Here is a 27508-nt window from a genome sequence, read left to right on the forward strand (position 1 = left end):
ATATGTGAAGTGGAAAAATTTCAGTACCCCTCAACTTTATAAAGTGACACTGTGTGTGAGTGTAACCCGCACACACACTGTTCAATACACATCTGACCTCTGTGTAACCTCTGTGTGGTCTGCAAGCTCCCGGCAGCTGGCTGCCTGAGAACCGTCTGAAACTGAAATTGTACGCTGGCGTAAACCTCAACTGGAGACGGTGGTTGAGAGGGAGAGAAATAGAAGAAATGGGAGCTAATGGGAGCTATTGTCGTAGCCTAACCAGTAAAGGAGATCAATACGAAGAAGGAATGTGAGAGAAGTACGAGCTTATGGAGATTGATGGAAAACAAAATGTTCAAGAGTACGGACTGGAGAAGCTTTGAGAAATGACGAAAAACAATAGAATATATTCGAAAACGCCATTGTCACACTTTATTGAAAAAAAATGCAACCTGCCATATATACTGTATACTCATACTGTATATACATCAGCCATGGTAACACAGAGTATTTGTTGTTGTGACTATCAGAACAAACAGACGGATGTACAGAGATGAATCAAGACACTCGGGCTGAATTTATGGGAACAAAACAAAGACAAGATGTCCACGTGAATAGCTCTCCAACTTGCAGAGCCTCTCGTCGTTGTAACATATTTTATCAACACTGCCTGGATTACGACATGTATACCTTCTCCACACACACATACACACATTGTGCTCCAAATGTGTGTATGACAGCTGTCCATGTGTGTAGTAATCCACAGTAAGCTCCCTGGCTCCCACATTCTCTTTCAGCAGATCCTCCAGAGCATCTCTGACATCATCGTGTAGCCTCTCCTCCACTCCCTCCGCCCCACAACCTGCTCTCACTAGTGTGGATCACACCCTTCCACTCCAAAGTAATATCTGCCGCTTTCTTTTCCTGGCCCTGGCCCATATTTAATTAACAAAATGGTACGACATTTTTGGGAAATGCTCGTATTTGGTGGAAAGTCAGATGAGGCGATTGACATCATTCTCGTGTCTGCGTGATACATTATGAAGCTACCACGAATAGCCAGGTGGCTGGATGGTAAATATGTAGCAGCTGGTTAGCTTAGCGTAGCATAAAGTCGAGACACAGGGGGAAACAGCTAACCGTGGCACCTCTAAAGCTCACTAACGAACGTGTTGTATCTTGTTTGTTTAACAACTCCCCCCCCCCCCAAAAAAAAAACAAACAGCCGGGATAGACATCTACTCTGTTTAGTTTAAGTGTCATCTATTTGTGGTTCAAGTTTGCCCTCTGCTGTACACATCAAGCCTCCGCCATCCTGAGAAAAAAAAGAGGTTAGTGGTGATACATTATCAAGACGGAGTACTAAATACCAAGTGACATGAGCTATTCTTTGAATAAAGCAGGGCTGATCCGATGGTCGGTCAATGTACTCGATGTAAAAGTACAGTTACACGTCGCAGACGTCACACACAACCAGTGCACACAGCCATCCTTTTCTTTGCGGTTTGGAGTATTAATTGACATCGCAGGGGCTGGAGGTCTCAACTCTTTCACAGTGATCTTCTGCCATCTTTGGAATTCCTCTGACTGATGGGCAAAAACTCCCACAACGTCCACAATCATTATTGTCACAGTGTCCTTAAAATGCAGTCCATGATGATGGGATATGGTTTTTTATTAATAATAGTTCATAGTTGTTTATACTTTTTTAAATATAAAAATATCTGTCCCCCTCATTTGTTTGAAACATGTCTCTTAAGCGGGGAGACTAGGCGGGTTAATGTAGAGAAAAAAGCGGTGAGGATTTGGGTAAATGTGTGGAAACCTGACACACGTCCACGATGCTTTTAAAGATGCTCCTCCTTCTGAATAGTGTGGTTTTCCCAAAGCATTCACAGTCTTTGCAGTCAGAAAGCACTTTCTTCATGCCGTGCTTTCAAGAGAAAACATAAGCTGTTAAATGTTAAATCCACAGTACAACTTTTTTCTTTTGTCACATTTAATTCCAGGAACAAAATATCTTCTGTTGTAAGGGGGGGATATTGGTTCGTCCTCGTCCTCGCAGAGGGCGGCTGAGAGCTCCCATCTCCGGTGTTTGTCGTCACCTTGGTGGGGGTCTCAGAAGTTGCTGAACAGCTCATATTTCTTCATCCAGTCCATCTGCGGCGCCTTCTTCTTTTCTTTGGCATGGACCTTTAACTTTTCTTCGGCTGCCGTGGCGCTCAAACTCAGGCCCATCTCAGCGAAAGGGTCCATCAGCCGACCGCCATCATCGTCCGCCAGCTAGACGAGGGAGGTAATATTGGAGATGGAGAGACAGACAGAAGGGGTGAGGGAACTGTCTTTCATGCGAGACACCAAAGGACAAAATACAGCATCATGTACAGTATGAACGCTCACACACACACCTGTGTGCTGTTGCCTTGGCTGCTGAGGTCGGAGTGTGTGGACCTGAAGGACTGTGTGGTGGAGCTGCCGTTGATCTGAGGGTTGGGGGAGCCGTTGGATATGGACGGACCGTCATAGTCTGAAAACAAACAAACGAGCCAATATAGTGTTGATTTTCCCTGCTGTATACTTTTATAATCTTTATACATATTCAAAGGGATGCGATCTCAGTCCACAGATGTAAGTCTCAAAGGTTTTAATGTCCGAGAGTGTGATGAGTCAAGAACTTATGCTTCAGTTTACAGGTCCAAGGAAGAGGTCGTTTGCTTCTTCTTAGGGGTAAAGTCAAGACAGAGTTGAATCAGCTTACTTTCACTCAAATGTTTAACGTCTATCCAGACAAGTATCTCACATCCTGTTTCAACAACAACAACAAAAACCAACATCATTACTTCCATGAACAGGAGCTACTCCTCATTTTCCAACTCTTCCATAATATTTCTTCCGGCCATGGAGTCGTCATAGGCTGAACTCATTTAGAACTATTGAATCACGCCTATCCGATAAATCAAAGATAAATGATTACAAAAAAAAAATCACAATACACCAGGTGGTGCTGCCTAAACACGCCCGCATGTAACTTATACGAATACGCGGGGTTTAAGGTCACCATTTCCCAGAACATTTTCTTTAAAAAAGTACGAAACTCTGAAATGAGATGTTACACAGCTTTGTTGACGACCTCATTCTTTGCAGTGAAACACCTGCTTTGACTTTCTAATATAAAAAAACAACCTGCTTGACAAAGATGCCTCCTGGAAGTTGAAGTTGATCTCTACCGACAGTGCAGTCCTACCTCTTAGATGGCTGACCCCGACGGCGATCCCTCTCCTCTTGAAGTGCTCGTCTGTCTCTGGGTCCACCACCAACAGCCAGGTCTCATCTCCCCCTTTCTTTATGAAGGCCACCACCTCTGCATGCCGCATACCCTCGATGTTCACTCCATTTACCTGGAGAACACAGAGACAAAGACAAACGGTTTTTGTGTGAAGGTTTTGTGGGTTAGTTGTTGCTTCTCCATCATCACACTACTATCTGAGGGTCAAGCGTGAAACAAATGAGCACCAACGCGCAGAAGGTTTTGTAGCATGTGGATAAGCTATGTGGTGCTCTCTGGAGGCGCACCCTCAAGCCACTTTGTCATGTTTTGTATAGGAACTTATTCCTTTGTGTTTAGAGGCACCCAAAAGGGCATTTTATCTGCAAATGAAGGGTGAATGTTGTGCGCACACTGCTTTCGATGAAAAGTATAAGGTTACGTTCAGCATTCGTTTTTCTTTTTTAAAAGAACTTAAACTTACAGAATCTTTACTTCTCGTCTAACCCTAACCCTGATTGAATGTATGACTTAACTTTTATGTGATCGCGCTTTCAATGCATGTGGCTCTGTTTGTGACTGAAATGTTATCATGCTGTTTAATACACTGTCTGTCTTTGCAATCTTTTGTTTTATTTTGGACACATGTTTCTTTTGAAGCAGGGCAGTCATCTACTGCTTTCTTATTACTTTTGACTCAAAATTAACTAAATTAAATTCAACCATATCATATAGATACATTGATTTCTTAATAATTTTTTCTTACTTTGTCCCAAAAACGCTCAGTAAATGTACAATACCAAAACATGTTTGCATGGCCAACCATAACTTACAGGTTCCCCGTCAGTTGTCAGTTAAGAGAAATAAACAACTAGATCAGGTTTTTCCAAAACAAATCTCTTTAAGTCAGTTTGTTGAGTTACAATCAGCTTTATTTTGAACACAGCACCTGGATGAACCTTCACGTCACCTTTTTTTTTTTTTTTTTGAAATTGCCATTAGACACTGTGCTACTTTATTTGTCCACTAGGTGGAGGCATGGGACCAGATACTGGTGATACACCGTTCAACATGACTCTTAGACCTCCTAACAAAATGCAACAGAGGTCCAGGAAAGCATTAAGGACAGCTGTACATCCAGTAGAAGAGTTATGAATTGCCACAATAAAAGAAGACTCATCGTCCATACTTTCTAAAAGGGATTTCACCTCTCTTGAAATATTAGGGCCAAAAACAGCCCAACAGAGGGACATAATAACTATTGTTATTCCGTGCTGATATCAAGATGCTGCGTGCATTTGGAGGCCTGCTTTGTCTAGACGCTAGACCACGGTCTCTCTGAGCCAGGCAGCATCGCATCACGCCAAGTTAGTGTTGATACACAATCAATTATTGACGGCTCTCCTGGGCTCATGGCTACAGCGCGGGTTTCAGGTGTCCGAGTCCTGAGGGGGAATTTGTTTAAAATTCACCGCTTGTGACAAGATGAGCCGTGTAAAGAAGAGAGGAAACTTTTTGCTCTCAATTGTAGGTGAAATAGGCAAATAGGTGCGACGGGAGACTTCATGGGAAAGCAGGGAGAGAGAGAGAGAGAGAGGGTGGAAAGAAGACAACACAAAGAAAGAGTGGAATCAGCAGATGGAGAATGTGAAGAGCTCCTCAGCTTTCTCTCTTTCATCTAAAAATACAACATACATCCTCTATTCGCAGGACTTATGACAGACTGATGAGACAGACTGACGGACTGACAGACAGGCAGTTTGATACGGAGAGAACAAGCATCTTTTTCTTCGGCCAAACAACAGGTGTTGTGTCATGTTTCACAGCCCGATATTAACAGTCCATCCCACACAAGACAATACACTCTGCTCTCTGCCCACTGCGCTAATTAATACACGCTGCAGGAACAGCACCGGCGCTTATTTCTCATGGGACTATTCCTCTGGGAACCTCTTAATACTAAAGTGTGTGTGTGTGTGTGTGTGTGTGTGTGTGTGTGTGTGTTTGCGTGTGTGTGTGTGTGTGTTTAAGTGAATGTCTCATCAAAGCCACAGAGAGTCCAGCCACCTGACGTTGGCTGGCACATTTGTGATGTGGTGTGTGTGTTCGACGAGCCTTGGATCAAAACAAACATTTTAAAATGCAGCTGCACATCTGTGTTTGTGACGTATGCGTATAACTTTTAAGTATTTGTTTTCTTTATTGTAGTTTTTTTTATGAGAATCTCTATTAGCACCAGGATAAGCTATTCTTCCTTTGGCCCACATACATGCAGTTCAACACAATACACACAATGACCTGAACGCAAACAGAACGCTCATCCTTTTCACAAACATTCAAAGGCAAAAACATTCATAAATTAATTAAAGTCATCCACAATTAATTTCATTTTTTCCCACGATCTATAAAAAATAATCAATTCTGCACCTTCACACATTCAACTTCAAGAAAAAAGAGTATTCAAATACATTTCTCACTTTCCACCAAAGCGCAGGGGGTTTTCTACTATCCATTAGTTTTATCTTTTATTTATTGGACCATAAGTCCTAGTTCACACGCACAGATTCAGAATCGTTGGTCTCCAGTGTAGTTTCGCAAAGCGAGACAACATCTCTTAAGCTCAGCTTTCATAGCGACCGAGCAGCCGACTTACGAGAGGTGACATAGATGTTGACAGCTCCAGGACCTGAACAAGCTGTTAAAGTTAAAGCAGAGGTCCAGCCCCGCTGTACTGAGGCCCAGCGGGGCTTTGAGCCAAGTGCTAACGCCAACATGCTAAAGAGTGAGAATGCTAACATGCTGACGCAGAGCAGGTAAACAGTTTGTCACCCTCATGTTAGCATGGGGACCTCTGCAAATTACAACATTACACAAAGTACAGCAGAGGATGATGGGAATGCATTTGTTTCGTGGGTGTTTTGTGGTCCTAAACCACAACGATGAATCCGCATGATGCAGATTTTGTGTCAATCCATCAGGATTCATCCTCTGGGGACTACGCATGCATGTACAACTCTTAATACAAGTTGTCGAGACATTTCAGTCTGCATCGAAGTGGCGGACAGACCGACATTAACGGCACCAGTTTCAAAACAAAAGCCTGGGTTGGCTTAAAAAAACACCAACAACACAACTTAGTGTCGTTTTGCGACGCGATGTGTGTGAGCGAGCGTGCGCTGATCATCATCCAGGTGTGAAATCTCCGTGGCCTCATCACTAAATTGTTTGTGGGCACTACTGTCGGGGAGTGCGGGGCACTTTCCTCTGTCCATTGATGTCACCCTCAAGTGTGTGAGAGGTCCAGAGTGTGTTTTGTCGAGCGCAGACAGGCAGAGCAGAGAGGCCGACGAGGCATTCAGCGGTGTCACTGCTCCTGCCAATCATCGGCAGAAAGCTGAGCTCTCATCGTAGCCTCTGCGATGCTAGCTCTGCTGCTGACACACCTCCAGTGTAATGGGGCATGGTGAGAGAAAAAGACGACGAGAGAGAGAGAGAGAGAGAGAGAGAGAGAGAGAGAGAGAGAGAGAGAGAGAGAGAGAGAGAGATCTGTGTCATGGTTGCTCACCTCTCCAACAGGCTGCTGACAGATAACACAAACGCTCTCTTGACGCATGGTCAGAGACGGTTGCAATTATCAGTGTGTGGGCAGACACACACACGCACACACACACACACACACACACACACACACACACACACACACACACACACACACACACACACACACACACACACAGCAGTCAACTACAGGACTTCAGATTTTCAGTCCAAACTAAACTAAAAAGCTGGGATCAAGTTTTTAAGCCGGCAGAAATCACATATTCACCAGTGTACTTAAAGTCTCATGAGCTTGACTTCATAGTGTCCCACAGGAAATGTAAGATACTTGCAAAAACACTTCAAAGCTTTAAGCAAACATATAAAATAACAAAAAGGCAAATAGAGTTTAAATATCTTCAAAAATCTTCCAATCTGGTTCGGTTGGAGGAATTCAACTTGGGCTGCAACCGACCAATCAATTCTCTTCATTAAGCATTTAGTCTGTAAAGAGCTATAGTGCAAATATAAATAGTTTTTTTTGTCTGACTAACTGTCCAAAATGTAAAAGCAGCAAATCTTCACTTTGAAAAAGCTAAATATTTGTTTTTTAATGCTTGAAAAACTAAATGATTAATTGATTATTAAATAGTCGTTGATTCAGTTTCAGCTTTAACTGCGGGATTTGTATCAGATATTTTTATTCTATTTCATGTCATTTTGTATTCAAATCTTTGTTTTGGCAATGTGTACACGTGTGCATCATGCAAATAATACTGCTTTAATGGATCTGAATTTGGCCTGAATGTGATCCTCAATTGATGTGTCTATGGAGAGCTGTAGGGAGGTGACTGGTGTCATTAGTGACCTGCAACAGGATGTTCCCACACACTCTCATCAGCAGTCTGATGTTCCAGTGGAGCATCAGAACATCAGTGTTTTCTAATGTCACTGAAGAGCGATCAACATCCAGCTTTTTACCGACAACTGCAGCTCTGCTTGGTGGTCCTGATCCTAGATATCAGACCACACTGATGGTCGTCCATACAGTCTATATTACAGTTCAGAAACAGCTAGCTGGCTTAAGGCCGGGTCTCCTTGCAGCCGATAAGTCACATAACCTCGTAAATATCAGCTAATTGTTGATTTATATTTACACTGATTCAACAAAACAGATATAACGTGTAACTTATTGAGTTTTTCATGATCTTTGGGCAGAACCAGGCTAGCTGTTCCCAGTCTTTGTGCTAAGCTGGACCCTGATGTACAGCCAGTGAGGCCAAAGGTTATGGGAATGAAGGGTGAATGTTGTGTGTGTACACTCAGATGAAAAACTGTGGATGATGAAAATGGATGAAGCATTTTGTATAGTTGATCCTGATGAGGGAATACACATGAAGAACCATCCAGAGACTGTTTCTTGTAATGTCGGACTTAGTAAGTCTCCAATATTTCAGGTGCTCTCCCTCTTTCTTACATACCTGTTTTGTGTTTAAATAAACACAAAGGAATAAGTTCCTATGCAAACACTTTGCTAAGACATCTGTTGACTTCTAGTGTGTCATGGAGGAGGTCACCAAAGCATACATGTAAATCTATTTGGAGGTAATGGATTGGATGGTTGTGTGGAAATCAGAGTTGGCTCACAGCAACACATAAACAGTTCATTAGAGAGAAAAAACACACTCCAAAGTGGCAAGATGAAGGGCTACAAGAGGCCCCTCGAGGGATGTTTTCACACCCAGTAAATCATAATATTCTCTGACACGTACCAGACTAAACCAAAATCATTCATCAATAAGCACCTCATTAGTGTGTGCATATATTTCATGATCTCCTCATTTATCTTCTTGGGTCTGCACGTGTGCATGAAGCACTCGCATAACGCTAAATATCCTTCCAGCTTATCACTACTAGAAATCATCTAGACTCATGTTCTATTGCCATCGATACTCCTCATGAGCAGCCACCAACATAATACTTCTACTAACCAAAAAATACAACATGTCAAGGAAAATAATTGTTTGCATCAAAGCGCATAATCTGTTTGTCAATTTTTTAATCAATCTGTCTTTGTTAATGTTCTATATTCATACACTACAATGTCAGTCCAATGCCGCACCGCCACAAGCTAAAACTACAAGATCCAGGTAGCTTTACTGCAGGTTGACTGCATTAAGGTTGCACTACGCTGTCATGACTCTCCCTCCACGCTCCTCTGTCTTACCTCTATCAGCCGGTCTTGTGGCCGGAGCCCGGCGTGGTCTGCAGCGGATCCCGGGTCCAGGGAGCGGATGTACTGTCCGGGCCTGGAGCGGTCGCTGTGGAGGTTGAAGCCGTAGCCCGCGTCCGAACGCATCAGGTGGCACAGGCGTGGAGTGAGCTCGGACGGGTCGGCCGGGGGCCGGGACCGGGATTGAGCCTGCTGCGCCTGGGCTTCAGCCCGGGCTTCAGCCTCCTGGAAGAGAATGAGAACAAGTGTGTACTTGTCTTTTATACCGGTAAAAAACAAACACAAAGGTTCATCCATTAGTTTATGATGAGAAGATAGCAGGATCACTCTCAGCTAGGAAGTAGCTTGAAACGACACCACAGCATCGGCGCATTGTTTAAAAACCATAAAAGAGATCTAAATGGGGCAGCATATGTAGGAAAACTGGGCAAGAGGGTGTGTGTAGGGCAGGTAACACAGCAGGTGACTGAAGCACCCAGCGGAGTCACTTTAACCATTTATAACAACCACCTTTCAAGCCTGTAGGGGGACTGTTTTAAAATGTGAGTGTCACTGCAAGGTACTAATGAATACTGTCAAGTACAAAGGTGGTATCCTCGGTTATGACACTTGAAGCCAGTGTGGAAATGCTTTAAACTTGCATTCCTTCTGATATCCATCAGGAGGATGTAAAACACAGGGCACTACCACAGTGTTGTTGGATCTGGGTGTTTTCGTCTTATAATTTTAAGTCTTTTCAGGTCATGAATGTTAATTGTAGCCTTTTCAGTTGCCTAAAAATGTCTTCTTCATGTTTCGGTCGTACTTAGCTGCCCAGTCCGTGTCACAAAACCAAGATGGTCCCAGAATTGACAAAGTCGAGGCTGTAAAACTGTATTCCAGAAATCAACGCCTGAGGTCTCGGCAAACTTATACATCCACGTCTTATGCACTCTAAGATTATAAGGGAATGCAATCTTACCAAATCGCAATGCATATTGTGAATGAGATACAATGATCACTAATCTACATCCTTCTTTGTTGATCTATTTTCCTCATTGTGTTTCCATTTTGTGCGGCCATTCAGTAATATAATATATTTTATTATGGGTTGAAATTTTCCATTTGCAGCAGATCTCTGATAACTCCAGAAGCCTGAGTGAAGACATTGATAGAACCCGAATCATTTTACCTCAAGCTCGACAGTGTAATCACACTGATTTACCACCTACACACCGGGAAAAGAAATGTGCAGTGAGAGAAACGGTAGCCGGTTGCCAGCTCTGTAACCTCAGCTGATATGAGCTGTGAGGCAACAGCCAGGTAGAGTGGGTGTTGGGTGACCAAATAAGGGTCTACATACGGTGCACATATTGTGCGCATAGGAGAGATCTGCAATCCTATTACGCAACATGAGACGCCCATTGTTTTCTACGTGAAGCCACCATCATGGTCCGCTTGTGCCTGCTAAAAATACATATGCAGCATGTGGGCAGGGTGAGAGAGAGAGAGAGAGAGAAAGGGAGACCAAGGTTGGGTAGCGTGGAGAGAGGAGAAGAATGTTTATGATGCATTCTGACAGAAAATAAAAGTTCAAACTGTTTGAACTTCTTCATTTATTTGAACTCCATCCCACCTTTAACATTACAGTGTGATTAATGCAAATTCATGTCCGGGATCGGGGCTTACCCTCGATCACCACAACACTGCCTGCAAATCTACCCCTCGACTGTTAAAATAACACAGATGGCAACATATAATTTCATTTCAGGCACTGAATTCTTTAGTAATTCTTAGTGGGGATCCGGGCAGCTTGCCCTGAGAAGGAGGAGGAGAGAGAGAGACAATAAAAGCTACTCTCATGAATCCCTCAAGATCCTCCTTTTCCTGGCTGAGGATGAGGTCGGGCAGCTGAGTCACAACTTCCACGGGGCAGCAACATAGATTTTGAATCAAATCTATTAGCATCGATGCAAAGGAGACAAATGGCAGAAGGAGGGAGAGGAGGAAAGGAACAAGCACGGAGGGAGAGAGTGCGTGGGAGGGATAGAAAATGAGATGCAGCGAGAGGATTGAAAAAGAGAGTTTGAGAAAAGAAACAGTGGCGTCGAGAGCATGCAGAGCCCGGAGAAACACAGCAGACGGATGAAGACAGAGTGCTGCCGAAAAATCAATGGCAGAAGTTTCCAGTCAGCCACCACGGGGAGGAAGAGAGTTTTCAGTGGAACTCCTCTAACATAAACAGAGAGAGTAGCACAGCTGGGAGTCATTATGTGGGGGAGACGCAAGTGTCTGCCAATCTAACCTCGGACTGCCTCCCAATGCCGGTGCGCGGCCCCTAATCGCCCCCCGGGGCCTGTGCCATCTCCTGAAGCCTCCGTCTTGGACGCTTGTGTGCATTTTGGAGGCTTTTCATTTGGTACTCTCGTGCTGTGGGTTTGATCCCGACGAGCTTAACTGTGTCGAGGATGACGCCCCCGACTGTGTGTGGTGTCCTCTGCTCTCTGCTGATGGACGCGAATGTCTGACTTGTGTGTAAAAATGTGTCAAGGACAGAGACCGCTCTCTCCGAACCGAGAGGCCGTCGAATGAAATACGGTCACCGTGTTTGTTTGAACTGAGGGTGTTGAAAACATCATGTTTTTTCGATGGGAAAAGTGGTTGGGAAAGGGAGAGCAATGAGATCATGTAATGTAATGTTTTCCCCCTTTGTCAGCAAACAGGCTTGACGTCAGGAAAGCGGATGGTTATCAGTATCTGTCCCGATGGGAGGAGCGGCTGGAGAAACCACGGGGAAAAAACACTGTCGTGTCCATGTTTTGTTCCAGGCCCGTGCATGTTCACATGGAACATTTTGCAGTAAATCAGGCTGATCTTCCATAATGGAAAACACCGTGGAATCTTTCACACCCACAGCAGAGCATTATGAAGTTTGATGCCCCAACTCAACACACACACACACACACACACACACACACACACGCACACACACACACACATATGCACGCTTTCCCACTCGTGACCCTTCCACATCCTACAGACTGTGTTTTTACTCCAGGAATTTGGTTTACTCTTTCTCTCTCGCACACACACACACACACACACACACACACAAACACACCCCCACACACACGCACACACACACGTGCACTGACCTCTGTGTGACTGGCACACTGAGAGGATGTGCTGTCAATGGGACAAGTGCTGTCCCATGGATTCCTTTCGCGTCGTGTCACAGTCAGCCTTTGTGTGTCTGTCTCTGTGAGCGCATGTGGGGCAGAGTACAGTGTACACACAAAACCTGTGTTGGACTGGGTGGTTGGGTTATGCTATTTTGACTACTTTTTTTTTTTTGAGGGGGTGGGGGGCATAGTTTAGTGCAACATGAACCGTCACACAGGATTAGAAGCTTTTTAGAAGGGAGAAGAATTGAGTGTCTAAGTTTACATTTGAGCTAAATTCACACACATGATTCACTGTTCACTAACTGCCGCCCCCTCTTAGTTACTGTTGCTACTGCTGCCTATCAAGCTTTGAGTTTTTACTAAACATAACTTGTTGGCTGAACCCCCACATTTTGTTAACTGCAGCTAGTTAGCTAAACTAATGTCAGCTTTGTTGGTCTGTCTCCAGCTTGTGGCCGTACAATCATCCACATTATATCATCATTGGGACATGAGACTAGATATTGTCGAGTGATTGTATCGTAATATCGTTATGTAACTGTTGTCTTGTTCTGTATTTACGGGCTGCATGACAGTAAAGTGATGTAACTGAACTTCCCAGAGTGGTCCATGAATGTTTGATTATTGGCTTTTTATCCACTTAGTCATTATATCTCCATTACTAAAGATTACTTATCAAAAATCTTCAGCATCAATGGTCATTTGTGTGTCTGTCTGTGTACCTCCCTCTGCATCCGACTGCTGGTCGGGGGTGTTGGCAGTTGATGAAACCAGATCGCACCCTGTTGAATAATTGAGCGATGGCCGACTGCGATGGATGGATCGTGACCGCTGTTAACCCTTTCACAGCCAAGGATCATTTGCTCATTGTTTGTCATTGTCAACAAAATTAAGTGTGTATCGGCATACATGTATCGGTGTGTGTCTGTGTTTGTGTATACATGTGTGCTGTTATTTGTGTCTTTGAGTTGCTACAAAGCAAGTTTAAATCCAGTGTCTGTGTGTTTGCAAGCGTTTGAAGTATTTTCTCAACAATGCTCTCACTTGCTTCCCAAAAGAAGATTAATGTAAACTTAATATCCTCATCTTCATTCACCAGCAGGTCAAGTTTCCTTCGGGCTCTGACTCAAAAGTATTTCTGACTCAAAAGTTTTTCCTGCTGAGTTTGTTTTGCTTAAGAAAGGTGTGATATCATGTACTATCATAGGAGCTGTTTTCAATGCAGACTCACAATATGATACATGACCTGTTGATTTACCTAAACTACAATAATGTGTGCGTCAAAAAAAACCTTGAAACAATCAGATACAGTATACTTATCAACAAGAAAGCATTGTCAAATCATTTTTGAGTAAAAATCCATTTCACAGTCACAATAAAACGATAATTCATCAATTTTTGTTCCATGGTCTTAATGTAAATGTGTTGATGACTTTCCATAACTTAACCTAACACATAACAGAACCCAGTGTGTTAATGTTATTTCTCATTTTGCAGAATAATCAGCTGGAGCTGTCTATTTTCCAGTTGGGCTTGCTGCAATGTATAAATGACCAGAAGCCCTCAGGGTTCAAAATAGCTGAAAACATCAAGGTGGAGGATACATCGTGAATATCTCTGCTTGCACGCAAACAACTCAAGCGGTGTGACCACACAACGCCATAGTCAAGGTGAAACACAGGAGCTAACAGCTGATCAAACCTACATTCACTGTGGGAGGAGGAGCCTGTCAGGTCAGTTAGCTCCGCCCCCTCCTCAGTCGACTTTACTGAACAGTCTATTCTGAGCAATGTTGTGTTCCCAATATGCATACTGGTATCTGGTACATGCATGCCTGCTTCAAATATATGTACATATTGATATCTGTGTGTTTTATTCACATACTTCAGCCATTATACTGCAGAAGAATACTTTAAAAGGCCCAGAAAAGAGCCATTTGCCTGGAAGCATCTATGAGACCTCCACCTTTAATAATAATAATGGAGCGCTGACTGGAAACATCGCTGGCGGGTTTGATGGAGAACAAACAACAGCAGCAACCTGGGACCTTTGCTGATGTCACGGTTGACCACCGGTTGTCATGGAGACAGCAGTGGAACCAGTAGATCCAGTTCGGTCTGATGTGTATTTACAGTCGTTTTAGAGAGACAATACAAACATATTTTAGATTTAAATAGCTGGAGGAGTTTTCTGTGCACGTTGCTCGGTGTCTGTGGGACTTCCTGGCTTCTCAAAAGTGTAAGCAAAGTCCACATGAGGATCATTTAAAAGGGCTTTAACCAAATTAAGAAAATTGCTGCGTCTCAGATATTTTGGCCATGACAGCGCTACCCTCAAATTGTTAATGTGTGTGTGTGTGTGTGTGTGTGTGTGCGCGTGCGCGTTCGCAGCTGCTTTGAGTGTTGCTCCATCAGAGAGGAAAAGAGCAGATCTGGTCTGTTCTCAGTGGGCGAGAGAGCGAGAGGAGAGGGAAAAGCAGCGAGAGAGAAAGGAAATGACGGGCAGCTGGTTTTGGATTTGGAGCTTGTGAAAATGAAATGAAGGAAAGGGGAACAGGGGGAGAGAAAAAAGAGTGAGGAACGAAAGAGAGAAGACAAAGACAAAAAGGACAATGAGAGGGCAAGAGAGAGATGCTGGCGTGGAGGACAGGAAGAAAAGGTGCAGCAGAGAGAACTGAAGGAACGGCCAGAGATCCCAGTTTGCCCCACTGGTGTTGCGTAACAGCTCTGTGACGCGAAGGCTAGATGTCTAGCTGTGTGTCCATCATGCTCCACCAGGACAGACCTGCTGAGATCTGTTTACACAGTCTCCTGCACTGCTGCAGTGTGTGTGTGTGTCTCTGTGTGTGTGTGATGTGCAACTGTTTCCTGAGATCGTAACTCTTGTGAAAGAGAGAGATGAGCATTGAGGTGGAATGTGCAAAAAAAGAAAGAAAAGAAAAGTGAATGCATCAAAGAAAAAGTAGTCGGTTTGCTTCTCAGAGCAGTAACTAACAATTTAATACATGTTACTTCACAGAGTTAATGTTTCGCTTTTCCTAGAAAGCTCAAACAGCGAGGAATAAATCATCGGAGTTAAATTAATTATGCTACTGAGCCAGATCTATAAAAACGTGTTCACTGCCTGGCCTTCATTACGCAAACTAAATACAGCTAACAACAGCACAACAAAATAGTTTTATACTCTCCACTTGCATTTTAGTGTTGAAACTCACTCAGAGGTCATTAGTGCTTGTTATGTTATTCCAACTTTTGTCACATATCTGATATAATTTATGCCTGAAGCTCAACTGTCTGAAGAGAGAAGAGTCCTGTGAGTGCAAACATATTGCGACGGGTATCGTAGCTGGAGGCTGAACTGCGTGTGAGCGCAATCAGGATATCAAGGCCGTCCGCTTGACCTATATATGAATAACTCGCACAGAGCGATGATGCGATGACACTGCGCCTCCTCACAACCCTCCAAAGTGTGACTTCATGCGGCAAAGAAGTCAATATATAATTACTTTTTTCCCAATTGCCCAATGTGTGTGATCTAAAATAAAAACAAACCTTGGCAATGCCAAAAATCATATATATATCATTCACTAAACATGTCCTTGAAGAAAATAACAAAAGTCCCAGCGGTCCTTGCTCCACTCTTACTTCACAATTTCAAAAGTCAAGGATCATCTGAGTTTAACATCGCAGCCGGAAAAAACTAAAAAACATGAATACGCTTTCTGTTTCCTTGATCTTACATTAGATCACTACATGTGGAAGAAGCCTTTGATAAAACAGAGTGTTTTTGATAAACACACAGTTTCAATTCAATCAAATGGTACAGAACACATATTTTGGGGGGATTTTTGTTCTGCATTGTGTTGTTTTTGTCAGATTTTCCATTCTGTAAAAAACTATGAGTAAGGATAAATGGAACCATAATTGAGTTAGTTTTCATCATAAGGCTTTTGTGACTTTGGCAACATATGTTTGTACACGTTGCGCTGATGCAGCCTCTTCGTGAAATAATGCAGCTTTAGATTTTATGAGAACCGAAGAAGTGAGAATAGAAAGAGAGAGAGAGAGAGAGAGAGAAAGATGTCCATCTCACAAACCTGGTTTAAAACCTGCTCATACATTCCCTCCATATATCTTTCAATGTCGTGGAATCTTTAAGCCCTTTAAAGCCGTGTAATAACATCTTCATAATGCAGTCAAGTGGCTGCAGAAGACAACGTTTCTGCCTATTTGCATTTAAATGTCAATCTAAAATGTGTGGGCAGCTGGCGAGGCTGATATTTTCAGCAGTTATGTGCTGTTATGTTTGTGTGTGTGTGTGTGTGTGTGTGTGTGTGTGTGTGAGTGGATGAGGGAGTGAGATTTTAAAGGTTAATGTGGCCATTTCATCCTCTTCTTTTATTATCTGGTTATTTAAATCTATATCATTAGATCACTTTTTCCATCTCCCTCTGTTTTCACGCCTCATGTGCAGTGCAGCAGTTAATGTTGGTGATGCAGTGTGTGTGTGTGTGTGTGTGTGTGTGCGCATGTGCATGTGCATGTGCGTGTGTGTGTGTGAGTGTGTCCACACCCCTGTTATCTGTCTGTGACAGATATCCCTCGTCACTTGGTTGGCAAGCCTGGGAAACGGTACATTTTTTTAATTTTTTTTTTTACACTTTATAAACCAAAGAATTAATTGATTAATTGTGAAAATAGTAACCCGATTAATTAATCATATAAAACATCTTTACATGTTTGCGTTTTTAAACCTCTGGATACCATTTTGGCATTTTAAATTTGACATTATAGAGACACAAACATGCTCTATGGGAGAGGCCTCAGATGTCATCAGGACAAAGATTTACTAGCTTGGTGTGTGTGTGTGTGTGTGTGTGTGTGTGTGTGTGTGTGTGTGAACACTGCGTGGATCAATGTGTGGGAACATGTGCTGGTTCACAGCTGCGAACACGCCAAGAGACTGAACATGAACGTGAGGAGTGAGAATGACATCCCAGATTAAACCTGAGGGAAGTATTCCTAGGCTCCCTAAATCATAACACATATAGAGACACACAAGGTGCACACATGAACTTATCCATCAGCAATAATAAGGTTGAGCAATAAAGATCTCCGGTGTTTGTTTCTTTGTCCTCGCTCTCGTATCTGTTGGCAGTGTTGGTGAGTGGGCAGCACAGCGGTCGATGCTCGGCCCTGCGAGAGTCGACCTACTCTCCACTCATATTCCCATAACTGATAGTTAAAAGATGAGATTAAGAAGATGCAGATAGAGAAGCAGCAAGAGTGGATGTTTCCAAAAGTGACATCGTTTGTTCAGATCGAAAGTTCTCGGAACTGAAGTGTTGATGATTTCCAAAAATGGATTTGAGAGCTCAGTCCCAGATGGTTGAAGGATGTCACGAGAAGACGGGCCTGTTTTCACATACTCTGGCCCAGTAAGGGGCGATACAAAAGTAGTGCAATCTATAAATAATGCTGAGGATTTGGGTCAAGGGATTTAATTGCAACAGATACAAAATGTGGACAGGACGAGTGAAGAGAAGATGTAACAGCTTCAGACTCAATAGAATAATAGTTTAAAAAGTAACAGCAATAATGAACTTCATTTTTATGAAGAAGAAATGCAAGTTTGGAGAAATTCATTTGTCTAGGAAGTCAAGGAGACAAGTGACACAAGACAGATTTAAACATCTGACGCTGGAGTCAGACCTCGGAGCACCCTAAAAGTAAAAACCTTAAAATCAACTCATAATTAACTGACGGCCCAAAGAGGCTAAAATTGTTGTTATGTGATCTCTATTTCTTGCTGCTAACAGTCTAAATGTAGTATTGTGTATATAACTTGAAGCGTGAGTGGGCTTTGGCAGCTAAACATCTATTTAGATGAACCCCTTCTGGAAAAGATGAAAGCATGAATAACCATCTCCAAGTGAGAAGGTGATGTAAGCGATCAGATTTTCAAAACAATAGGAACATGAAAATCAACAGTTGGATTAAAATAAAGACAAAACCAATTAAATCTGGACCAGAATGACTACTAAAGAGGAGATTATTTACACCTTCATTACAGCAGTGCTATGTCTTTTTTAGGTGGTGTTCTGTGACATTTCCTGTCCATACTTAAGTCTGCAAAGTCAGGTCAATGTCTTATGGATTAACAAAGGCAACATTTTAATATCTAATCAGTGCATGGGGAGATGAAACATGGAGACACACAGCTGTGTCCGATCACACACCCACACAGTTCATACAATACACTCAGTTGTTCATGTCTCTCCTACATTACCCACCTTACTAATTCCACCCTTTCTGTTCCTTAAATCCCCAGACACACACACACACACACACACACACACACACACACACACACACACACATATGCGCGCTTTCCCCACTTGTAACCCTTCCACATCCTACAGACTGTTTTTACTCCAGGAATTTGGTTTACTCTTTCTCACACACACACACACACACACACACACACACACACACACACACACACACACACACTGAATCCGGACCCCTGCATCTTGATGTAACACAGTTGGTATTCAAACGAGGGGGGTGGAGGAGGTCTTCGCTCCAGATGTTAGTAAAAAGCACTTAGTTACTCTCACAGTTGTAAGTCGCTTTAAATTCAAACATCTGGAACTTCATGTTCCATCTGATATTGTCACAAAAATACTTCTTATTCAAGTAAACAAGAGATGTTTTAGTAGTAGACGTGCCAAGTCAAATAAAGATGAAACAAATGACAAAAAAAAGAGGATTTCTTTCCATTGTTTCTGTGCTTTCACATCAACTTCAACTGCACCGCCACTGTTCGGCCGTCAAAGTATCCTACGGTACACGTCCTCCAACGTTTTCTTCAATCAACCAGGAAACCACCTCGCATTTATCGTGTCCATCACAGTTCGCACCTGGGTGGCAAGCAGAACTCGTGCACAGATGATCCCACGAGCTGACGTGCCGACTACCTCCAGACGATTCCTGTGCTATGCGGCGCTACATGAGGGCCGACAGGCAACATCTTTTCCTTATTATGCCGGCCGACAGGAGCGACTGAGTCAGAGGACGAGGAAGAGATGTCATGCGGCCTGACCTGAGCCGTCACCTCATGTTGTGTTGTCTTAAAGTAATGACATGATTGTGTTTTAATACCAGGGGCCACAAAGATATTTGAAGAAAAAATGTGCTCAAAAAGAAATGAGAACAGTTAAAACATCTGCACAGAGATGGAGGAGAAGAAAAAAAAAAGACGCTTCCTGCAGTTGTGGGTCTCTCTCTCTCTCTCTCTCTCTCTCTCTCTCTCTCTCTCTCTCTCTCTCTCTCTCTCTCTCTCTCTCTCTCTCTCACACACACACAGATCCACAAGTTTTTACTATTTGTGTTTATTCAATTCTGACCTCGTGACCTCAAGCCCTGACCCTTAAAAACGCTGCTCGCTGTCCGGGGCTTTCCCACACAGATCTCTTTCGCTCCCGATGCTCCACACATGTGCAGGTTTAACTATCGAGAAGTTCTCTGTCGGAGGATTTTGTGAAAACTGTCGGGCCTCCCGCGTGTACTCCGTCTCCATGTTTGACTTGTTTAGTCTCTGCTGGTGTTTAGATGGAGTTTGTTAGGGCTTCACCACCTGCGACACACATGTGTCCTCACACAGCTGATGAGCAAATATGTCCATCAATTTGTAAACCACACACGTACACACACACGGAATAAAACATAATATGTTGCGAATGTTCACACAAAGCCGTAATACGTTCTCCACGGTGCAAAGACACATGTGCCCTCTCAAAGACCACCTCCACAAACGCACAGCCCTCCTCGCACTCTAATTGTTTTAACAGATGTGTGTGTGTGTGTGTGTGTGTGTGTGTGTGTGTGTGTGTGTGTGTGTGTGTGTGTGTGCTCTATGGGGAGCTGATGATCACTAGCAGGCCTTTGCAAATCCTGCGCATGATGTAGTGAGCTTTATTACAACTCGCTGTTCACATGTTCTTGCAGCTGGACCCGTCATCTGGACTACTGTTACTGTTTCATACCGAGTCTGACCGAGCCAAGCCATTATATTATGTTTCAAAGCTCTTGGAAATCACCATATCAAAGGCCAAACTCATTGAGAACATATCAAAGAGAAACAAAAGACACTGCCCCGAGATATGTCCGGATGCTTCCTAAACTGCCCCATGTTCTACTTGCCAACCGGAAGTGCAGCAGAACTGGAAAGGAGGATAGAAAAAGACGGCAGTGTGTTTGTGCGTGTGGAGGAGGCCTCTCCGCCTGCACAGAGGGAACATTCCGGTCGGGGACACAATTTTCCACAATGCAGCTCCCTCCGTATCGGCCAGGGACATGTCTGTTTCCAGGTGGAGAAGGAATATCTCATATTGTATATCTGTGCCTGTCCGTCTGTCGGCCCGGCATGATATTAAGGAACACTATATCTTGGAGTCAGAGTGATGAATGATTCCCACATCTCAGATTATTTTTTTTTTATTGTTAATCAAATAAGTTATGAAATACATTTTATTTGCAGGTGTGTGTGTGCATGCGAGTAAAAAAAAAAAAAGGTTCTGGTGGGAAAGTGACACCTGACACTTTATCTTGAGCTTTAATGACACACCCACACGACACGCCTGAGCACATGTGTGTGCGTGTGTGTGTGTGTGTGTGTGTGTGCACACAGGGGAGGAAGACCAGAGCATTGGCACCTCAGGTGTGTGTTTAGTAAGATAATACGTCTCAAGCCCGAGTTGTAATGTTCTCGTCTTTGAAACGTCTCGTCCTTTCTCTCTGCAACAGGGACAGCAGACTCAGTCGCTCATTGTGCGAATGGTTGAGCAAGAACGTGAACTGAGATAATATATCCTTAAAGTGTTTTTTACTCTCTGAGGTTTAGTTCTCGTCTGTTTTAAAGAGTTAACTCAATTTGACTTGGCTTTCAATGTCAATATATCATTAATACCTAACTGTGATACTCTAAATTCATGTTAAAAGCACACAACTTGCATTGTTCTTTATACAGACAGAATGATTTTCAAGGTGAAAGGGCACTGATTTACACGCTGCTTTTCCAACATTTCAGTTTGCAGTATGTTAACTCCACGTATTGCACAAAATTAACAAGAGGGTCATTGCTTAATGGATAATACATTTGGTTGCCACGGCTTTATTGGATGTAACTTTAACTTCAGGGGTTTGGTGAGGAGACTTATTGTTGATTTAGAGTCAAACGTAGTTAAAAGGTGAGTGATGTTCTCAGACAGCAGCATTTCTCTCCAATCGGCTCTCGTCAGCACAACTACTGAAACAACAACACGGCGATGGGCTATAAGCCGGACACTGAACAGGCTTATATAACGCTGGGTAATTCACAGGAGGTCATGGTCAACCGTAACGGCCTATTAGGACCTGAACATTGGGTTCCTAACAGCCCAAAATGGCTCAACTGTATTTGTGCCGGAGCGCTTTGGTAAAGAAAGGAGCAAAATAGAGAAACGTTGCTGTCTGGTCATGATTTATATAGTTTGTGATATTGAGATATTGAGAAATGCAGAAAACAGAGGGAAAATACAGGCAGTGTAACTCTGGGAACACACACACACACACACACACACACACACACACACACACACACACACACACACACATACAAAAACCCATAGTAGGGAAATTTATTAGACACATGTGCAAGTGATTACAGTTGCAGAAAAGGCTACATGTCTCCCCGTGTTACTGCTGTGACCTTGTACATATGGCTGTAAAAAGTGTGTGTGTGCGTGCGCGTGTGTGTGTTTGTGTGCGCGTGTGTGTGTCTTTTAGGGCCTTTAACTGAAATTTGTAGCTGCAAAAAATGAAGAGGAGGAGGGGACAAAGAAAACAAACAAATTCTCAAGTTTTGGTGACATAACTCGCGTCCACTGCCACATGATATGTCCAATTTCGCCACAGCGATATCTGACCGATGCCGTCACAAACTTTACAGGTGTGTAGTTGAGATTAAAATGGAAGATGGGTGTGGTCTGAGCGAGGGTGTCTTACGCAGACGGGTGGGAGTAGGAAATGGGGCAAGTGGGGCACTTTACGCCGCTGGCCCGATTTGGCGTTAGTGGAGCTCAATCTCCACGAGTTCTGCCTGCAACGGCCGCTGCTGTATTGTGTTTAAACCGCTTCCTTCTAGGGTGTATCAGACCTGTTTGTAACACAACAGAAAAGCTCTCATTTTAATATATGCAGATAATTGTACTGTCTCTGTGAGGTTGATGCACAAGCAAAGGCATTGAATAACTGAGTCGTTGGGAGGTCTTTCAGCATGCATCCTTAACGGGAGACCCAAAATAATGTGCAGTTTGCTGCAGCAGAATGCAAGATTGGCTGAGGACAGACATCGAGGTGCACCCTCACTCACTCACAGACCCACAGACCTACACACACACACACACACACACACGGGCGGAGACATTAAAACAATATGAACCATGTTGCAGAGTCCAGTTCATCTTGTTCTCTGTCTGAACAGTAGTTGAATGTTTAGACTATTCCCACACTCTTCAGCAGAAGACAAGGCGCTGAAAACCTGCAGTTCACAACACCCATCATCACTGACATACTCCCGTACGGTAGGCACAGTGCCAAGTACTATCAAACCTCAGCTCTCCCACTCTCCGCGTGACTCCGCTACCTTGCAAACGGTTGCTTTCTCCACTCCCCTGCCCCACTGAATGGAGGCCCACTTCCTGAAAGTCCTTCCAACGAATCTTCAAGGTTGTTATTGGCTCACTCTGGAGTTCCCTCAGTCCAAAAGCTGTCTGCTCTCCATCGCTGCCTCATTCTTTCCCTCCTGCCTTTGCATGACACTAACGATATGAGAAGAAATGTGCCGCTGTCAACAAGTCTCGCTGAAACTTCTCACATCAAACTGAATTCATTAGCTCAGATTCTTCACGTGGCGATGACTGGTTTCATTGCTGATCGGTCTGTTTCCCCTCTGCTTTTGTGCTGGTAATTACATTGCACTGATTGCCAAAGCTCCTTGCCAGCCACATGGATGAATGACTACGACAGACACACACAACGTAATTTGCTGTATCAGCGTGCAGTGTCAATACTGAGTCTGCAAATCTGTGGTGGAACAGCTTCCTTTGAGATGGGAGAGGAAACATTGAGCTCTTTGCAGACTCCCAAGGTATCAACAGGGACAGAGGAAGGTTTTAGTGCTCCAGCCCCAACAAAAGGTGGTTTATGGTCAGTCTACGAGTAAATAATGTTGTTTCAAATCAATCTTCCAACAGCAGCTCAAACACTTTTCCTGCTTTTCATCCGCAGTGCTGAAGCCTTTTGGCTCATCTTCCTAAACGTTCTTTCCAGCCGTCCATTAGACTCACTGAAGAGAGCGAGAGAGAGAGAGAGAGTGAGAGAAACAAGAGACCTCTGAGTATTTCCTGAACCTTCGCTGGGCCAACCCGACCCCACCAGGCACTGGGATTTCTCTCCACAGGTCACAAAGCCAGAGCTGAACAAAAACACACGCACACACACACACACACACACACACGTTTAAGATTGAACTGATTGGCCCTGTCACTGCTCTTGTAGAAATAGGGCCTGAGTGCCGCTCACATGCGGGCAGGGCAGAACCTGAGTGAAAACACATGTTTGTGTGAATGCAGAAAGCAGAAGTGGAGCTGCCTCGTCTCTCTGATACGGGCCACATGAAACCAAACTCCATCAGATCTTTGAGTTCCAGGAGAGACGGAGCGGACGGAAACACATCCTGTTTTCCATGTCGGCATGGAATAACAGAAGAGTGAATTATACAAACTCAAAACGAAAATGTATCCAATGACTATTGAGGATTATGCAACCAACTGTGACAACGAGTACGTGTAAATAAACACAGGGAGATGAGATGCGAGTGGCCTGTAAAACAACGCTCCCTCTGGATTATCTTTTCACAATAAATGCATTCAGAAAATCTCCCAGCCAGCCGTCTTCCTTCGTATCTTTTTTTTTACGATTTCTGTGGATTTCCTGTTCCGCAGAGTCACTGCGTTGTCCGCCAGATTCCTAACATCTGACGTGTCCCGACCTCTGACCTCTCGTGCCCTCTCTGACCTCTAACACAACATCTGGAGCGCTTTCGGCTTTGCCATGGTCTTCCCTCAGGACACACAAATTGATGAACAGACATAGCTGAGGCCACATGCATGGAAGGCTGCAGAAGACGATGGAAACTTGCATGACATCCTCTAATCTAATCTGAAACTGGCAGCGCATCAAGAGAACAGGTCTGAGGTTGAAGCCTGTCTGAGCTGAGGAGAATCTGCTCTAAAGAATGACTCAGTATCTGCAATCTGTTTGCTCATGTGTTTAGCATTTTTAGTTCTTGGTTTTGGAAGTTGACAAATCTCTAAGAGTGCTTTGTTGAGGGTCAAAAGCTAGTTTGTTGCTGTAGGAGGTTGTTGTTGACTCCTGGTCGTCTTCTCTACGCTGGGAAAAATTGGGAAACACGCCTGCTCTGCTCTTTCTTGCTGAGAGTTGGATAAGAAGCTTGATTCCACTCTCATTTTTGCACACTAGATATGAAGCTGCAGCGGGTTACTAATTTAGCACGAGTGGAAACATGAGGAAACAGCTAGCATGGCTCTGGTACGAGTGAAGAACGTTCTGCCTACGAGCCCCTCTAACATGTGATATCTTGTTTATTCTGTTTATCTTGCACTCCAGGACGTGACCGAGAAATATTCACACACATAATCTTCTGTGAAACCACAACTTATCCTTTTTACAGTTCTGTTTTCTTACTAGTTAAAAAAACAAGATAAAACGTATTAATTAGGGTTAATGGGCTGATTTATTTTAGCTTTGGAAAGAGCCAGGCGAGCTGTTTCCAGTCGTTACGCAAAGGTAAACTGACCAGCTGCTGACGCAATCTACTCTGCCAGTGGTGCACTGCAAGAAAGCAAATAAGCATATTTTCCAAACTGGAAAAAATAAAAAAAAAACAGTAATTCCAGCAATATGTGAATATTTGCTGATTTGCTTTGTCTTCTTTGATGTCCTTGTTTGATGTCTGTCAGATGTTTACGTTTGAGATCAGCTTTCATGAGCTTGAGAGATGGCCCCAGCTTCTTTATTCTAGTTCAGTACCACAGGATTACTTCATATCATCATGGATTAATACTAATAGATCCACCTACAGATCTTCTCTTTGAAATCACACAATGTTGAACCAACAGAAGCATGACAGAGAACGAAAGTAGAGACTGTACCCTGTTCACTCGTGTCTCTGCTGGGGAAGGAGGACCGGCTTACCTTCTTCGCAGCCTTCGACGGTGACCTCCTGGTGGGCTTCTGCACCTGGCCGCTCAGTGCGACCGGCTGCTTGGACACCGAGCCGTTCTCCCGCTTCTTGCTGGGGGAGGACGGGGCCGACGACGGGGGCGGTGAGGGGGAGGCTGGGGGCGAGGAAGAGGAGGATGGATGCCCGGCCATGAGGACGGCCATCTCCTCTGTGGCAGTGAGGCGGAGGCTGCGCAGACTTTCATGAGTCTCCTGGTCCACCACCAGCAACCGGGTCTCGTTGTCCACGGCTTTGATCCGCTGAACCACCTGAGGGACGGGAGAGGACGAGCTCACACTGGTCATTTTGTTTGTAAAAGCAATAAAAGAGTCAATGCTGCAGAGAACAACGTGCAGCTGCTGAAGAATAGTCGGATCTCATCAAAGGGAAGATTATTTTGTTATCCCTTCTCTCTAAAAGCATCCAGTCAGCGTTAGAGTATCTTTCCAAAGCATTCAGCATTCACACTTTTCTTAGATGTGTGGGTGTATCGCCTGGTGATAGAAATACAAGCACAGACCAAAATATCCTTATGCATACTGTAAGATTACATTTTCCAAGCAAAAACCCAACATTTGATGGGTTTAGCCTCTTGAATGTGTACATATGTTGCTTCTTCTTGTCTTACCATTAAATAAAATTGTATCTCTTTGACTGTCCAACAAAACAAGACATTTGATGAAACGATGGTCTCTAAATCACTTATGAGTCCAAAACATGCTCTGATTCGATCCTCTATGCTGGTTCTCTAACAATCAAACATCATTACAACACAAGCGACTGAGTCTTCTCTTCTATTATCATTTGTATTGACTCAAATGAAAAGCACACGTGCAGCAGAATTGTTCTTTTATATATTAGAGAGAAACCTCAACATACTGACAGGTTGTTGGTGTTGATGTTCCTCTGTTTCTTTGATCGTTATGAAAAAAACAAACATCTGCTGTCTATTTGACCACCAGCCAAGACACACACAGTTGTCTCAGCCTCTTTTGGCGGCGCATACCTGCTATCCATCCAAACAAAGGGACTGTGCAGGTCAATCCATATTGTGTGAAATGAAATGCCACAGTGCAGCTATGGAAAAAGTCATCTTTTTAAACGTGTACTTTCATGTGGGTTAACTTTATGAGCTAAAGGGAAGCGGACCAAAGACTTTGAATGTTTCACAGTGTTGCAGGAGGGGGGTGTGCGCCTGGCTGAAAACGTCCCAGTGCCGGGATGCACCAGTCAGTGTGACCTGTTGATATACTGCACAGGCTCGTGCAGTAGCATGACTTGCCTGGTGGTGTGTCTCTTTCTCCACGTTGAACCCGTTCACTGCAACCACACGGTCGCCGGCGCGCATCCCCGCCGCTTCTGCAGGGGAGCCGGTCTCCACCTTACGGATGAATTGTCCGCTCTTTCCTTTCTCGCCATGCAGGTGAAATCCATACCCGTTGTCCGCTTTTGTCATGACACACAGCCGTGGTTTCGGCTCGCTGGCCATTTCGTTTTCAGCCTCCAGCAGTGTTCAGAGAAAGTGGAACGATTCAAATGCACAGATGAGCGTTTTAGGAGGCTAAACTTCCACGGAGCGAAAACATATCTGTCCGAGGCGCACGTTTTTTTTTGTTTTTTTTTTGTTTTCAAGAAAGACCAAATTACAATGCAAACTCATTAAGCTGCACTAAAAAAAAGAACACATTACACTGTTAAAAAAATATTTAAAAAAACATCAAACTTTAAGAAAATGATGCGACCAGTCGTCCAGATCTGGTGTCCAGCTGAAGCGCACTGCCGGCGACTCCAAAACTGATCCGGCGCACAGACTTTACAACCTCCAGCGGAGCATCACCGACCTCAAGGCAGACGAAAAGATCACTGCGCGCTCACCTCTTTCCCCCACATTCATCCATAACAACCGGTCGGACAATATGCATGCAGTTATCATGTAGATTGCGCAGGGTTAGCGCCTTGTGCGCTATAGCACCACCTCCC

General features: G+C 43.9%; 1 protein-coding gene across 1 annotated transcript; it reads right to left on the reverse strand.

Annotated features, from left to right (window-relative positions):
• Positions 1 to 1200: 1200 nt before the first annotated feature.
• LOC137786716 (Na(+)/H(+) exchange regulatory cofactor NHE-RF2) lies at positions 1201 to 27496 on the reverse strand. Its single transcript, XM_068578778.1, has 6 exons — positions 26811 to 27496; positions 25501 to 25797; positions 9012 to 9242; positions 3227 to 3380; positions 2391 to 2509; positions 1201 to 2265 (listed from the first exon to the last, which is right to left on the reverse strand). The coding sequence occupies exons 1-6, from the start codon at positions 27015 to 27017 to the stop codon at positions 2101 to 2103; spliced, it is 1173 nt and encodes a 390-aa protein (XP_068434879.1). The 5' UTR covers positions 27018 to 27496; the 3' UTR covers positions 1201 to 2100.
• Between the last annotated feature and the right edge of the window lie 12 nt (positions 27497 to 27508).

The sequence above is a fragment of the Clinocottus analis genome, unplaced genomic scaffold (genome assembly GCF_023055335.1).
Source record: "Clinocottus analis isolate CAN_PGR_092001 unplaced genomic scaffold, fCliAna1.0.p SCAF_16, whole genome shotgun sequence".
In the NCBI taxonomy this organism is placed as follows: domain Eukaryota; kingdom Metazoa; phylum Chordata; class Actinopteri; order Perciformes; family Cottidae; genus Clinocottus; species Clinocottus analis.

Bases quoted from the DNA above. Each gene is read 5' to 3' on its own strand.
- LOC137786716 (XM_068578778.1), bottom strand. From the start codon at position 27,017: ATGGCCAGCGAGCCGAAACCACGGCTGTGTGTCATGACAAAAGCGGAC. The intron at 9,243-25,500 runs GTAAGCCGGTCC...ATTCTCTTCCAG, and splicing joins CGTCGAAGGCTGCGAAGAAG to GAGGCTGAAGCCCGGGCTGA. The intron at 2,510-3,226 runs GTAGGACTGCAC...GTTTGTTTTCAG, and splicing joins CGGGGTCAGCCATCTAAGAG to ACTATGACGGTCCGTCCATA.